The sequence below is a fragment of the Echiichthys vipera genome (genome assembly GCF_963691815.1).
Source record: "Echiichthys vipera genome assembly, chromosome: 9".
Classification (NCBI taxonomy): Eukaryota; Metazoa; Chordata; class Actinopteri; order Perciformes; family Trachinidae; genus Echiichthys; species Echiichthys vipera.
In genome coordinates, this window is record NC_139834.1 from 10838746 (window position 1) to 10855866 (window position 17121).

At 41.7% G+C, this 17121-nt stretch overlaps 1 protein-coding gene across 2 annotated transcripts in view; it reads left to right on the forward strand.

Moving 5' to 3' along the window:
- Positions 1 to 6893: 6893 nt before the first annotated feature.
- scube3 (signal peptide, CUB domain, EGF-like 3) overlaps positions 6894 to 17121 on the forward strand; it is an 83960-nt gene continuing 73732 nt past the window's right edge. For both annotated transcript variants that reach the window (XM_083920065.1, XM_083920066.1), the window contains exon 1: positions 6894 to 7222. In XM_083920065.1, coding sequence (XP_083776191.1) covers positions 7123 to 7222 — 100 coding nt within the window. In that variant the 5' untranslated portion in view covers positions 6894 to 7122. The remainder of the gene's footprint in view (positions 7223 to 17121) is intronic.

The following is a 17121-nucleotide window of genomic DNA, read 5'->3' on the forward strand; positions in this document are numbered from 1 at the left end:
CTGTAACCCTCATCCTACCAGCTGGGATACCCGCAGACCCCAGAGTTATCATTTTTCATATCTCAAAGGTGGTTTATTCTATCATTTCAAGTTTTCATGACTGTGTCGATCAGTTTGTTCCCAATGACTTCATATATTGTTTCCTGTTTCTGATTTTGTGCTTTTTAAACATACCAATGTATTGTTTGCCATGGGCATGCTGGTGCATAGACGGAGACAGATTTCCCCATGTGTGCTGTCTATTTTCATTTTACACAATATGCAACTTAACTGAAAATCAGTTTTTGTCTGCAATGATCTGAGAAGAAATACATTTTAGCTTCTTACAGTTCATTCTTCAGAGCCCCAGTGTGGGTAGTGGTTAGCTCTGCGGTAAGGTCTCTGATTATCTTGCTGTAAACACAACACAGCCCTAATCCGAAACCGTGGAGGGAGACGATACCTGAAGGAGGGACTTCGGCACGTGTTAGTTCAATCAACAGGAAGTCAGTTGAGTTGGACTGTCAATTAACTGTCAGTAGTTGGAACAGCGGTGGTGGATGTGAAACAGCTAATGGAGGCAATGAAGGTTCCTTCTACGTCATAACTCAATCCAGTCTGACGACACAGACACGATATGCATATATTTAGATTTAGTGCAATTTACACTTCCCGAGTATGGCGTATATCGCTAATAAACGTCCATAAAAAAGTATAACTTCAGAACTTGCTTGAGAATTTTCACAAGTTTTTCTTCAGTGTCACACAATGCCATGATAGTTGTATGTACAGCCACGAATGCATTGCAATTAGGAACCACCAATAGCTAATTCAGCATATTTTTTAATGCTGACAATATGCCAGAATGCCAGCTGCCTGACTCCATGGCAACATTAGGCTATTAATTAGGCCATACTTCCTGTTTTCAGCCCCCAGATTATGGGAACTGTTCCAAAGTACAAAAATGTACTTAAACCACCAACAGTAAAAGTAGGCTATTTCTTATTCAGAATGGCCCAAATCATAATAATGTATATTGAATTACAACGTGTGATGCATTCATGTGTGTTCATCACTTTAGTGTTGCAAAGGTGGAGCTTATTTTAATTACCTTATACTGGTTGGTAGTTTACCCTTTATTTATGTATAATCATTTGTGAGTTGATTTACATTTTGTATTAATAATCTGAATCTGCAAAGTAACTAAACGGACAAGTAAATGTAGTAGAGTGAAAAGTACAAGTAGGCCTATAATTGCCCCCTAAATGTTGTCTAATATAAAGTAGCATTAAATGGAAATACTCACTACAAGAATGTTAAAATTGTACTTAAGTAAATATTCCACCCCTGCAGATGTGTGTCTTGTGTCTAAACCCCCCTGTTCTCCAGAAATAGATCGACCACTAGAGGGCAGTCTAGATTCATGTGTCATTAGATCAACCACTAATGACATAACCAGACCTCCCTACTGTGGTTAAGGGCTCATATGATGGATACCATTTAATAATGTCCATACAGAAGCAATATATTTTAAACATCACATGCTGCAAACAGATTCAACTCTTTAAAAAGTGATGAATTCAAACATTTCTTCTTCTCCAAAAACTGTGGGTAATTAAAATATTTTAAACAGGTTTCATTTGCAGTCTTCTGTCGCACTTCTGTGTTTATATTATGAGGTCATGATGGCAGATCGATAACTGTGATGTGTTAAGGTCTTATAGCTGCTAATTCATAATAAACTGTAATATAATCATAGTATTATCATTCTCATACCTCAGTGAAAAAGCTGGGAAACGGTAACACGTCAGCTTTCTCTTTAATGTGACCAAAGGGGAATAAGTTTGCATCATCTGTCTACTGCCAAATATGCAAAAAAAAAAGATCCCAGATCAATAACTTTAACTGAATTTCCATTTATTTCCCTTCATATGTCCAAGTCTTTTTGAAGCTCAATGTGGAAAGATTTGGTATGTTTCCTCTGCGATAATGAAATTGGTGCACTAATTAAAATTAATTTGGTTCAGCGGTTGATCCATGAAACGTCTCATAAAACTGGCTGTCGTAGGAGAAACAGGACCTGTTGTATTTGAGATTTTCTTTACAGATCTTTATTTGTTTAGTCAGGGGAACCGTTCTTTTCTGTATTGCTTATAAGGTCAGACCAGGCCTGAACCAGCATCAGTGTGACTGAGAGCTCAGTTTGGTCTTGAGCTGCAGTATTCCAAACAAAATCTCTTTGTCTTGTTCCTTCCAGAGGAGATGATTCAGGTCAGAGTATTAGAAAAGAATGTAAGAGCTCAATGTGGACGATTTGCTGGAAGGTTGTACTCATCAAAGTGTCATAGTGACCCTTAAACACAATCATCACTTGTGTGATGCATAGAGTGCCTGACATGGTTTGAATGGGATCTGCAGTTTTGTGTTTCACTGCTTAGATGAAATAAACATGGCAAAAATCTTGAAGACTTAGTAATACTTGGTATTTATGACACACACACACACACACACACACACACACACACACACACACACATGAGCTGAACCTCCACAAAGCTTCTTGGAGACACTCCCTGGAGTGAGTTAGTTGGAGCAGGTAGGCTAGACAGTGAGCTCATGGGACTTCCCCACTGTCCTGGTCCTGTTCTGTACTTACCTACTTACACAGTGTCTGTCTGAAAGCCAAAAGCCTCGTCCATCTCTCCACGTATGAGTTGATCACAGAGGATTAGTGGAGACAAAGTGGCAAAGAGCCACTGCTGAGTGTGCTGGGGTTTAAGCATGCCCGGCCCAGTTATGTGTCATCAAAAGAGTTATACGTAGAAAATATACGGGTATTATCTTGCTCCTCTGTGTGTGTGTGTGTGTGTGTGTGTGTGTGTGTGTGTGTGTGTGTGTGTGTGTGTGTGTGTGTGTGTGTGTGTGCAGATAGTAGGCACCATCATACAATTTAGTTGTATGATGATGATTGATGCTTTGAATGATTTGGCCTCATCAGTAAGGATTAAACTTTGGACGATGTCTCCCTCTCTGTGTCATTTGATCTTCCACTTTGATTACATGTGTACACACACACACACACACACACACACACACACACACACACACACACACACACACACACACACACACACACCAGATACAGTATGCAAACAGGCCTGTATCCCCTCCAGCACCTGCATGCTCACTCATGCAGCTAACACGCCTGTCCCTATCTCCCCTACCTCCCTTCTGCAGCAACATTAAGACTCAGGTAATATGACTAGAAGTCAAGGGAAACAACCCAGAGCCTGAGGGTGCTGTGGTGGTGATAACACTCATTAGAAGGTTTCAACTCATCTGAAATTTCCAGTACTGTGAAGTTACAAATACAACACAAAAATGCTGTTCGTGCCACTGGGGTCATTTGATCAATGATGCTGCAAAAGTAGTCTTTTCACAGGCAAGAATAAGTCTTTCAGTTAGTTAGTGCGGCCACGTGTGTCTTCTGACTTGATATCTGTATTTCCTTTTTCTCTCCCTCTCTTGCTCCCTGTTAGTGCCAGTGACTGAAGCTGTGGTCAGGAGGCATTCCTGGGGCAAGCCCACAGCTTTCGCTGGGATGCCTGTACTAAAGTGTGGAACTAAGCAAGCCACTCTGCTCCCCTGTGGTGCTGGCATGGTGAGTACCAAGAGATCCTGCTGGGCCTGCGGTGGTGTTGGTAACCTCGCATATGAAGCCCCTGCAGAGAGGAAAAAGAAGGGAAGAAAGAGGAAAAACTTCTGAACTGTGAGCCATGGCATTTTCACACATAAATCTTTCAGACAATTGGGGAGCATAAATGTCGAACTGGAAGAAAGTAAATGAGGAGCTGAGGTGAAGTGTCCCTGTGCATGACCATCTGGAAGAGAACATTATGCTCTCTGCAGGGCTTCTAAATCCAGTTCATTAGCATGCAGCATAGTACAGTGGTGGCTCTCACAGACGCCTCCCAACATGCATCCATCTTGCATTTATCTTACAGCAACAGCTGTTACAGCATTGTCTCACTTCGATATTTCAGAGTTGAAATACAAAAAGTAGGTCTTAACAACGCTGTCTAAAACAACTAGTTGCCACATTTGTTTTGCTTTCTGGTGGTTGAAACCTGGAAAATTTGGAGTTTGGAGCCTGTGTCGTGGTTGTTAAATGTGGTAAGTCTCTGACAGTCATACATTTTTCATATAGATCCAAATCAGACCATGCGTCAACTATTTTAAAAGAAAAACTTACAAACTGTTTTTCGCCTTCCAATCCGGTCACGGCAGGCTGCGTTCAGTCACTCTAGCACAAATCTTGTGAACACATTGTGTAAAACCGGTTTGCAATGCAGCTTGCTTTGATTTATAATCTACGAAAGATCCTCGCTGCACTCTCGACACCTTCAGCACTCCTCTTTACCCAGTGTGTAGCAGGAGTCCTTTTCATGACGAACATCATAAATTAAACATTGCCACAGCTTCCCTTGTGTGTCTGTCAGTGTAAAAATAGCTTGGATTGGTGCACAGTGTGATGCCCGTGCTCAGCCCTCTGTCTTTAATGAAGTGATGCCATGAAAACTGTACTGATCCTCCAGCGTGACTTGTACTCGGGCTCTGCGGCAACCGTATTCTGACTTTCTCAAACTCCCCGAGTGACTCTGAGCTCATTTGGTTATACAAGTGCTCACAATCACCCAGAGATTTAGACACGGGGACATGGGATATTTCCATATCCCTGACGGATGTTATTTTAATTACACTGAACTGCTTTGACTTTGTGCTGTGGATTTACATGTTTTTCTTCTTCTGTGGATGCAAAGAAGAATTCTCAGAAGATTCTTTTCTTGTACTGAATCTCTTATTTATCGAGGGCCCCAGTCTTTGGCAAAACATAGGAAACAGCATTAAAGTATCTTGTTTGTGAAATATCTGTCTTTGAATCTTTTTGAAAAGTGGCATTTTGATCTTAATCTTTATAGTGAAAGTAATGACAAAACTGATAAGATGGAAGACAATGAAAAATAATCTTTTCTGGCAACAGCCATTACACTATTTTAAGATTCTCTTCAATGTCGCTGGAAGAAAATACAGTTGTTATCTCCAATCAGTCTCATTGTGATGCCCTAATTATATTTGATGGAGAAAAAAATGACACACGGTGCGATAATTATAGTGTAGAATCTGCGAGTATGTTGAAATGCAAACATAAACGCATCAACACCGCTGATTAATTTAGGTGATAATACAGGAGACAGGTAGCAGGTGTGGTGGGAATACAGATGATTTGCCTCTGTGGTACGCCACACGAAAACAAATGTTTGATGTGTGATTGCCGGTGAGATGTGGCACAGTATTTCAGTGGGCTGTGCTCTTGGTAACGTGAGAGAGGTCTGTTTTGATTCATGTAGCTCCTCAAGCCTCATTCTTCTTCAGGTCTTAGGGGTAATGGTGTGCAAACAGAGCTCACGATCAGTGTTTTGCAAGGGTGGCTGATGGTAAAGTGATTAAAAACATGTCTTTAAAAGTTTCAACATACTCATTTGATTTAAGGGAACCAGTCGTGAAGTGTTGTTTTTACAACATGCTTTATATCTAAGTGACTCTACATATTACTGTGACAGGCAGGGCTTTAGTTATTCAAAGCCATGAGGAGCAAAAATCAATGTGGCTAAGCTGAATTTCCTGCAGTGAAAACCTCCATACGGATGAGCAGATAATGTGGTTTTGATTTTGGAACCAGATGACAGAAAATATCGTTTTTTGTTTTGGTCCCTACACCAGATTATTATTATATGATTATTATAATGCTTTCATCGATGTTCCCGTAAACAATTACTGGTTGTTGGTTATTATCATACCTGAGGAATGAATTCATCTTGAAGTGTATTTTTTAACAGCTGGCGTCGTTTATTAATTCGACATAACTCAATATTATTATTTTTTTCATAAAAGTTAATTTGGATTTCAGTTCTTCATGCAGATCCAGCTGCAGCTATAATAGGGACATGAAATTGCTCAGAGCCCCCAATTGACCTTGGAATAAGGATGATATGCAGGGTAATAAGTGGAGGTACAAAGTATAAACTGTAGGTTTTCATTTCCCATTTTCAAATAAGTTTTGCAATTTATTGCTTTAGCTGTCAGTTGAACTTTTAACTTCATTCAGTAGGCATTGAGGACAAAGATTATTTTAATCTTATTTCCCCCATGAATCAAACGATTTTGTTAAGAATGCCACCAAACATCCTGTAATAGTTGAATTATTCTATATGTCAACATTAATTGTTGACAAACACTTTTAATGAACACATTCATCTTCCATCAGCGAGATGGCAGACATCATCACGTCAATGCTGTACCCACGACCCGATGAAAATGGGCGCTTATTGGTTAGATAGTAGGACTGGATGAGCTGGAGCCTCGCACGGGCTAAGAACAAAATGCAATCTTCAGGCTATTACTTTTTCCATCTCAGTCATTTGGAAATCCATCCGCCCTCTTGCTCCCCTCTAAGCCATTGCTTTTATCATGCCAACGTGACGGGACAGTTGGGTTTTTTTTTTTGCACAGGTGGCACCGGCCAGGTAACCGCACGAGCAGAAGCACGTGGTCCACCTTCGGTTCGAATAGCACCTGTGTGTAAATCCCTGCAGAACAGGGGGAAAAAGCAGAGTGAGGGCCAGCCAGAGAAGAGAAGGAGCAGCGGAGGAGTCCGGAGCGCAGCGCGGACGCTTCTTCTCTCCTCCCCCTTCAGACCCCGCCGCTCTACTCCATCTCTCTCTCTCTCTCTCTCTCTCTCTCTCTCTCTCTCTCCCTCTCTCTCTCTCTCTCTCCCCCTTTCTTAAATTGACATTGGTCTGGCTCGAAACATGATAACAGAAAAGCCTTCCTCCGCTCCGCGCTGTCGGGCTGTCCTCAACCCCGATCACTTGAAACTCAAATAAGCAGGCGTAAAGAGGGAAAAAGGATCGCACTGTATCCTATCAGCGGGTGCTCAGAGGGAATAACAAGAGACCTTTATACCACACTCACACACACACATAACACACGCACAAACACACACACACACACACACACTCGTATGTGCTCTTGCGCATCGTAGATCTCAGAAAGTGCTCGTGTTCAACTACAGTGAAAGTTAACATGTATATGCACGCTTTGCTTCGCGCAAGCCTTGGATTTGTAGGTTTCTGCTTGGTCGCCTTTGTCCAACAGTCAGCTTCAGGAAGTAAAACCACTCAAGGTAAGTTTTCACGTCAGAAATAGCTTCATTTTTTACTGCTGATGGTTGGTAATTTGCTGTTTTATCAGAGTGCTTGGTGCCTAATTGATATGTTTTTTTAGATGCGTTTGGAAAACTGGTTAATAATGACATTTGATCACTTGAGTGTAGAGTATGTGGAAATTTCAAGGGTTGAAGTTTTTGGAGATGAGAGATTCATTAATGACCCACTTATTGCTTTTTTTTGTTGTGCCAGTATTGCTTGTGTTTATGCAGACTTGAAGAAGGGCAAATAATATCAGGCTTAAATTACTTCGTTAATTTCACTTAGTTTTCTTCTGTCAGACAACAGTTGTCTTTGATCTTCAAACAGCATCAGCAGTGTGAATAGTTATGTTTCATAGCTAATCCTGCAGGTAATTGTAGTGAGACTACCAGGAGGCATTTGTCACAGTCCAGACAAGTATTTGACACCGGCCTGTAACACACACATGGAGGAGTCTCTGTCTGTCAGACACTGCAGCTACAGTGCCGACCTGCCCAGCTGGCTGCCCTCTTGCTCTCCTGTCTTGTGAGAAATTATTCAGACCAGACAGGGAAAGCCTGAATCCAAAACTCTGCCACCTTACAGGAACAAGAAAGACACAGTGTTAGCTGCACACTCAATTTCTGATCCACTCAGCCTTTCTCCTCCGGGTTTTCATCACTTAATTTTCCCACAATACAAATGCCAAGCCGGGACTGCCAGAAGTATTTGCATGCAAAGACACATCATGGTTTCTTAGTGAGTGTTGATTGTGGTCGGTGATGTTTCGCACACACAAAAAGAAATCTCTCGGGCGGTCGACAAGGCAAAAAGAGAAAGGGGGTGGGTGACTATTTTGCATCCTGGGTGGTCTGCCCCCACTTGTGGGAAAACTCAATATTTACATTTTGCAATTAGAACTACTTTTTTCTCACTTTATTTTCCACAACATCGATTACACACTTCCTTGTAGTGTGGAATGCTGCTGTAGGAGTGTCAGTCTGTAATGGCATGCACCTGTTTGTTGGTCACCGAGTGAAATGCCGTTGACGACCACTTGGTAGCTGGCCTCTCCTCCAGTTCCTGTTTATCAGCAAGAGGCGAGCAGCTCTGCAGAGATATATTATCTGTGTTTGGTTCTGGAGTTATTTGTGAGCATATTTTTGTGCTTAACTGAAAATAAATATTGTGTTTGATGTTGGTGGCAACTCTGTGGCACTGACAAGTCTGCAAGCTGGAAACAATTTTGAATACTGTAGAAAGGGAGAGATGAACAATAACAAAAAAATGCATAATTTGTCATCTCAATATTTATTCAACGCAGATGTTGCCGACAAGAGTCTTTGTCTTTCGTCAATGTCAGTCTAATCGTGGCACTGTGTTTCAGTCATTACTCTAGGAAGAAAAGGGGAGCGAAAGAGCAGTGGAATGAGTGAGGGAAGATTTGAGGATGTAGTGGAGAGAATGACAAAGAAGGGAAAAATGAGACCGGGGAAACAGGAGAGATTAAGGGTGCAGAGACAGACAGTGAGAGTGGAGGTTTCTTAGTGAGCGAGCAGCAACAAGCGAGGGAAAGAGAAGGAAAGGAAAGAGGGGAGCCATAGACGTCATGGCAAATCACTTTCCTTCGAACAGAGTCAGGCGCTCTTCGTTAATGCAGCGGCACCAAGGCAACGGTTGGTGTGGGGCTGACATGCTGCTGTGGCTGGCTATGTTGGTGTAACCTCTGCTCCAGGGCCCGGGGGTCTAAAGACTCGGGGCTGCCTGAGCGGGGAGAAGGCCAGATCCAGGCCCGTGCACACTGTGGGAACCGAGCAGTCTTGGCAATATGAGGCCCAAGTGATGGGGAGGCTTACCTAGAGATGCTGCCTGAGTCTCCACTATGAGCGAGGTGCCCACCCCCAACACTCACTCACCCCTTTCCTTTTTCACCCAACTCTTGCTTTGTTTGCTTTGTCTTTGCTTCCTTTCCTTTGCACTTAATGAAGTAGCTGTGACTTTTTTCTCTGTCGGCCATAAGCAACGACTGCATTACACCCACTGTGTCAGAAAGCTTGCTGTCAGACCATGTGCAAGAATATATTTTTGCAAGAAAAAAAGACAGCTCCCCCTATCCTCTCCGTCACTTTCCCCCGGTCCTGTCCGGCCCCGCTTTTGTTACTTGACAGAAGGCTGGATGTGTTGCAAGTCTGTGTATGCATGGAAGTGTCAGCGAATGTGTGTGCATACGTCTAATTGGGACAGTGAGAGAGTGTATGGGCTGTGTCTGTGGTCACTTGGACAGTTCTTTGAAACTGTATGTGAACCCACATAAAAGAACCATTTAAATGTTTTTTTTAATTTCTGCCCATGGCTTTGAACTTCTCTGAATGTTTGCTGAATGTTAGTAGAAAGAAGGAGGTGAAGGAAAAAAAAAGACAGACAGACAGGCAGACAGAGACTGCAGCACTTTCTTCTATGAACATGGCCAGTCATCTCACTTTAACATTTTGACACTACTTTGCTGCACCTCTTTCATCACCTTCACTCTTGTTTCTCGGGCTGCGTGATTTCTGCGCTGCCCCTGAGTCCTGACAAGCTCCTGCAGTGGTATTTGTTGAGCCGTTACACTTATCCCCTCAGAGACTGGATGTGCCTTAAAACAAGCAGACGCAAAAGTCCCTATTTCCCTGCCAAGGTACCGGAGCACAATTTTTGGCAAAGTAATTTTTAACAGCCAGTGAATGGAAGATGTATTCAGGTCAGCTAGGAAAAAAAGGCTTCTCCCGCCCTCATCAGGGTGCTCTGTGACTTTGAGAAGTTGAGGACTTTGCGGATCAGGACTTTGCGGATCAGGACATTGCGGTTTGGATCGCTCAACTAAAGTGACAGTCAGCCTCTAATTTATCCTATCCGCTACTTCTCATAATGTAAACCCAATTAAAGCAGATGAGCTCCTAACCTATGAATGTCCTGTACCCAAAACAAAATGTACTCTCTTGGTCTGTCTCCTCTCTCTCTCTGCAGCAGGCATGCCGTGTCAGAGAGATGTGTTCTCATTATGATCAGAGTGTCTGAGGCAGGTTGAGCCTCGGGGTAGGCCTCGGTCACTCGCTGATGAGTGGGTAGAGGGGATCAATCCAGCTTCACTTTAACACTCTGCAGACACACTCAGAAAGCATCTGCCTGACAAGTGGTGCTCCAGTAACACTGTACATGTTGTTACAGAGCAGCCAAGAGAGCAGAGAGATTATTATCTTGGTATTACTTGAGTGGTGAAAACACTTGATAACAATTTTGTCCAAGAGCAATGCAGTATGAATCCTGAAAATGACTTTGATCGTGGGTGTGTTGTAAGGACAAGTGAATGTGTATGACTGCGATGAGTGATTTTAGACTGGATATTAATGATTGCACTTAGCAGACAGAAGTGCTTTAACTTCCCAAAATGAGACTCCATTAAAGACTGGTAATCCTTTAAAAACAGGGAATGGTAGAGGTTTATTGTGCCAATTATTATTTTTTCTAATCCCCTGGTTTCAGTGTGGGCAAAGTGCAGCTTGATACATCATTTTTAGTTTGGTTTCAGGGCGGGCAGTCAGTAGCTTCATACAGTGAAGACCATGTTTACAGGCACATGCAAAGCCAAAGCTGTCTGGTTCACACTATGACCCGAGGCGAGTCAGTGGGACTTTGTTCTGGACAGTTGATCACTTTCATCCTCGCTGCTGGAATGTAAAACGAAGACGTTTTCCTCTGTAACAGTGTGTCAAAGATTCTGGCCCGGAGAAATGTCACTTCCCGGCTAAAGGTCTCTGAATGAGAATCTCAATAAGTTTACTCGACAAATGATTAGCATTTAATCAATCTATTTTCCCTTCTATTTTGTTAGTTTTTTTCTAATGGGATGCATATTTTCTCGAATGTCTTTCTTTGTTAAAGCTAGGGTAGGCAGCTTTTTTTTGTCATTGGGCAAAAATCCATAATAATCTTTCATCATATTGACATTCAAGTGGTCTGAGAGAAAACTATACTTCTGCACCTCCTCTAAGCTCAGGCTTTAGCAAACCTGTTTCAGAGAAAGGGTGTTCCTATTGGCTGTTTTACAGTTGCTGATGCACGTCCCTTCAAATGGTACGAGCCTGATTAAAATTTCAAATGATTTTGGCAACGGTCCTTACTGAAGGAAGTTCCAGAATCTCATTGTCTCTCCAGTTTGACATTCGTGTTGCCATCTTGCTGTAAATAACCCTTCTTCTTCACTGTCAGAGGTTTGTTTTGCTTCCCTGTTGGTCGCAGCATGATATACATGTCCTCAACGTGCGCCTGGCTCCATGGGTGAAACTAGGGAGAATGAGCTGTATTCACACATGGGCTCACTCAGAGATTAAACAGTGTTTGTACTAGGGAGCTGGCAGGGTAAACACTGTTTGATGTCCGGTACGACTTGTTCTGACTTTCCCATTGTCAGCCCCAGTGAGTAAGGTGCATATGTGAAAGGGGCTTATTTAACACATTATACCTTGTTGTTGATCAAACCTCATGGAGTCTCGGCTGTTTGCCTGGCAACTACTCAAAGTCAAGAAATAATAATAAACACACAACGCCCTATAAAACTACGGTATTAATTGCAATTTTTGCACTTATTAAGTACAAATTAAACATAATTTATAACGACTTATTACTGACATGACAGTTGATGCATTTTGTTACCATTTGAAAGTCAGCCTAGCGGTTTCCCCATTTCCAGTCTTGATGCAAAGCTAAGCTAACTGCGGCTGCTGGCTTTAGCTTTATATTTAACACACATTCATTCATTCATCTTCAACCGCTTTATCCCGGGGTCGGGGTCGCGGGGGTGCTGGAGCCGATCCCAGCTGACATCGGGTGTGAGGCAGGGTACACCCTGGACAGGACGCCAGTCTATCACAGGGCACACATAGAGACGTACAACCATTCACACCTACGGGCAATTTTAGACTCATCAATTAACCTAACACGTGCATGTCTTTGGACTGTGGGAGGAAACCGGAGTACCCGGAGGAAACCCACGCCGACACGGGGAGAACATGCAAACTCTAACTCTGCTAACCACTACACCGCCCTGTAGCCCTATTTAACACACAGAATATTTATAATATAATGTTTTCTGAAACCTTGATTTAAAATCGCCTTGTATATGTGTGTGGTGTCTGCATGTGTTTGCGTTTGTGGTCAGAATATGATCATTTTTGCTTCTCCTTCAGTTTGCATCATATTCTATTGCCTTTCATCATCTGCATGCACACACTGAACTTGAACTGTCACTGTGTTTTACTAATTTTGTAATGCAGTACGAATGTTTTGCCAAACAAAGCCTCGACCTGTGGACACCGCACCATGTTGCTCCCCAGGGGATGCCATCAGCTGTTGTGATTCCTCTGTCATGGTACCTTTTCTCCCTTCCTCAAGCAGATAATCACCTTATCAGCACATTGCAAGGCCCCTGTGACCATTATTTGTCACCTCAAAAGCTGTATATTTTCTGTACAACAGAGGAAAAGTAGTTTAACTCACCCAAACTTTTCCTGAGAAGAGCAGACCAACTGCTTTGTATGCAACAACAGTGTCCAGTGGCTAAAAAACATTCAAACCCTCACACTCCGGAGTAAGGAGTGCAGAGCTTATTTGGAGCTTGTTTATTTATCAAGGCTTTAATCTGAACAATATGTTCCAAATGAGTCCTGTGATGCTTCTCTCAACTGAGGCATTGTGGTTAAAATTAGAAAACTCTCTCCTGCTCCCATCTCTTCCTCTCTTCCACTCTCACCCTGTCAATGGCCTTTGTCCTCTGTGCAGATGCGGCACTGTGCTGACAACATCCCTGTTGGTTTCGGGGGAGGATGGAGTCAGTGTTGACGGCACTCTGACCCCCCAGTCTTAAACTCACCTCCAGAGCCCCCTTTACAAGTGCTGATGGCTCGCTCGGGAGCCTCAGTGCCGTCCCTCAGCCAGCTGCAGCGGCTCTTAGATCATTAATCCTCTAACCCCCCCCCCCCCCCCCCCCCACACACACACACACACACACACACACACACACACCACCACCATAGAGCCCACATTTGTTTTTCTGTTCCATTACGCACTGATTGGGGATACTGTGACTCAGGAGAAGTTTTCAGTGGGACTGTCATCTCATTTTCTGTACTTTTTTAGGCTGACACGCCACCATCCTTCCTCTCCTTTCGTCCTCTTCCCCGCTCCCCCCTGTGACCTCTCAGCTGAATAATGGAGCTGCGTCTCTCTTTGAGAGTTTGGGGGGGTCAGCGAGGGACGTCATTAGGCTGGTCTGCAGTGGTCAGCGTTGTCGGAGGGGGGTTGGGGTTCAGAGAGAGCCTTGTTTACGGACTGTGTGTGTTTACATTCCTGATGGTGAGCGCCAGCTTTAGAGACTGCTGGAAGTGAAAGGAAATGCTCTTATTCTGCTTAGTAATGGAAAAATCCAACCCAATACATCAAGGAAACCAAATGAAAAAAAAAACTCTAGTTATTTATTTGATGGGTTCTGGCCAAGGCATTCTGGATAGAAAGAGGGATGACTTCACTGATGAATTTGAGACTTCCTCAATGGACAGAGGCATGGGAAACAACATATGACCCTCTGCAGTATTTCATTACCCCCACTGAACTCCACATATACATCTATTGCAGACTTTAATAGCTTATACAGTTGATTAATGGCAAACACTGGTTGTTCATGGCTCTTTTTGTTATGAATCATTACACCATCCATCATACAGGCATGTGGGCTGCAACTAAAGATTATTTTTTATTATCTATTAATCTACCAATTATTTTCTCCATTAATCATTTGGTCTATAAAATGTCAGAAAATACTAAGAAAGCCCATTGTCTGACCACCAGCAAACCCAAACATATTCCGTTTTTATTTTATGGAAGACTAAATAAATTCTAATTTGAGTAGCTGGAATCAGAGAATTTCCCTCCTAAGCAATCAACAAAATAGTTGCAGATAATTGTTTTTCCTGTTAATAAAAAGATTAATCAACTAATTATTGTAGCTCTACTTCAGTTCTTTTTAGCACAATGTTCTTATTACATGTTTCATGCACTTCCATTGGCCAGTTTTCTGACATATCAATCAACATTTATGAACACAACGATCAGAAAAACTTTTCATATGTACAAAGTGAGCGGTCTCTGTGTGTATTGTTACATATTGTTTTATATTGATGAGGACTTAGCAAGATATTAAAGACATCAACTTGGTCTCTGCAAAATAAAACATTTTTCACGTTTTAATATAGCCAAATTGATGAATCACTTAATCGCGAAAAGTTTCTGCAGATACTGTAAATGGTTATTGAAAATAATCTTTAGTTGCAGCCCTACATTCAGCAGCTGGATATATTACAACTGATCCACTCTTGTGATTACAACTTTCATTATCTGCTATGAAAACTTTCAGAATTTTGTTATGCAGTTCACCTGATCAGTTGACTTATTTCTGATTGATTGAATGTTTGGGTTTTCAGTGATCTGCCAGAAAGTTTTGCCCCAAATATGCACTCATTTTTCCTTCAATATGAAAATCGTTGAGATCATATATTCTCTGCTCTGGCTTCCCCTTCCCCAGTCTGATTGAACTACAGCATGTGCAGTGATGAGCCCATCAAACACTTGATACATCTGTATGAGTGAAATGTTCACATAAAGTGATTATGCTGTCTCACAGCATTAAAATGAGTCAGTTCCAGCCCGCCGAACATCACATTTCTGAGCTTTAGTAGTTAATGCCTGCTACACAGCTTACACAGAGAACCATTCACTTTATACCTCAGTTTGACAGGAAACAACTAAAAATATCACACTTGTGCTGTAATTGCTATGTTGCCATCTTTATAGTCGGTACTGTATCTGGTTAAAGCAACCACCAATGAATGTAATTGCTGTGTGCTGAGGGGAGAGTGTCATGTCAGTTAGCTCTGGTTGTATAAATATAAGGTATACAGCTGGACTAAGTGCCACCCTTTCTGTATATAAAATATGCTGCATGAGGCCAAGAAGTCATTAACAGTGGAGGACACATGCCAAAAAGTTGTGAAAAATCTCTTGAAAGGTACAAATTAATTTCTTGTCACTTTGACTCCTGATGGGAAACGCTTACAAGTTATGCTTAATAATTCAGTGTGGTAATCATTAGACCTCTGACACTTAGAGCGTGTCATGTCAGCCTCTCTCTGCACTCTCTTAGTATTACTCTATGATTCACTTAATTACTGTAATAAGTGTTTTTCTTCTGGAGGTGGTCCGGAGGTCTGTGAGTCATAGTCTATTAAGGCCACACATGCTAAAGGAAAGGCACAGCACCAGATGCTTGGTCGATGATCAAAATCACAGGGAATCACCATTATTTATTCAGATAGTTTGAGCCTGAGAAAATGTTTTATAAATGGAGCAAGGTGAGTCTGCCTGCTCTTTACTCTGCAAGCTCCAGGCTCATCATTGTCCCTGTGAGTTTTGTTGAAAAGCACACACTATAATTGCATCAGCAATTGAAGAAGCAGATACAAACATCTTGCACGTGTTGGCGTGATTTAGTCAAACAGCCCAAATACACATTCATTATATATCAGTGTTTATACAATGAGACAGTTGTAGAATAAAACACTGAAGCAGTACATTATTCTTTTGGACTGAATAAGCTGAGCATAATATTGTCCATAATAGGATCACCATTTTCACCATTTGCTTCTGTAATTTCCACTTTTGTTCTACTGGAAATTAAAAGGGTACATAATATATACGTAGTAAGGTTGTATTGGATAACTTTATTAACCCCCGGAGGAGAAACCAGTTTAGTGACTATTTTTGTCACAGTGCAAAGTGCAAAATTTGGTTGAATAGACAAGAGTTCAGTGCTGTTTTTTATTAAAATGTGTAGAATGAAGTGATTAATCAATGCACAAATTAGGGAATTCATTTTGCAGAAAATGAGAAGAATTAATTAGAGCTGCGATTCATGATTAAACGATTGATCCAGTTTGAAAACTGACTACTGGAAAAATGCCAACATTTTGATAATTCTACATTTTCAAATGTGAGAATTTGCTGATTTTTAGTTAAAGTTAATTGTTTTGTTGACCAACTATTTAGCGATCAGCATGTTATTCAATTACAAAAATAATCGTTAGTTGCAGCCCCAATATAAACTAAGAGGCACTCCAGTCAGTTACCATTGCACTTCTACAAAGTTGGGGGACTCACGAGAAACATTAATAAAGAATAATCATCATCATATTTGCAGCAGAGGTCAAGATATCGCAACTTTTAGTCCCTCATATGGGTTAAACTTTAAAAACACTAAACTAACACTAACAACGCAAAAAATCTTTCATTTGATTGCATCATTAGAATTTCTTTTTTTCAAACTTTGGAAAACTCCCTCCAGGACAATATACAACAGTTTTCACAGGCTGAGCAGTGCTCCCTCATCAGTAAACGGAATTTCTTGGGTTTTCAAATACAACGATTTGTTTCAGTGATAGACAATCAATAGAAGTAAGTAATGAAAAGCAAGTCCTGTGCACTCCTGGGTATAAATAAGGGAAACGCATAAATAGTCTTTCAGCATGTTAACATGATTTGCTCTCTTTAAACTCAGCTTGCATGTTCTTGTGCATTTTCCCTCTGGCCTCAGATTAATCTGAGGCTTCATGGTTGGTGGACTCAAGCAGGGAGGGACCCGGGGTTTTGAAGTTGTGATCACAGTTTCTGAAAGCACAGGATCAGTCAGTGGTCATGATTCCTAAACATTTAGAGTGTGTGAAGGATGAGTGTAAATATCCCGAATGGAAGCAGTTGATATTTTTATTCACAACTTTAGAGGCTTGCTGGACAGCCAACAGTGTGTCCC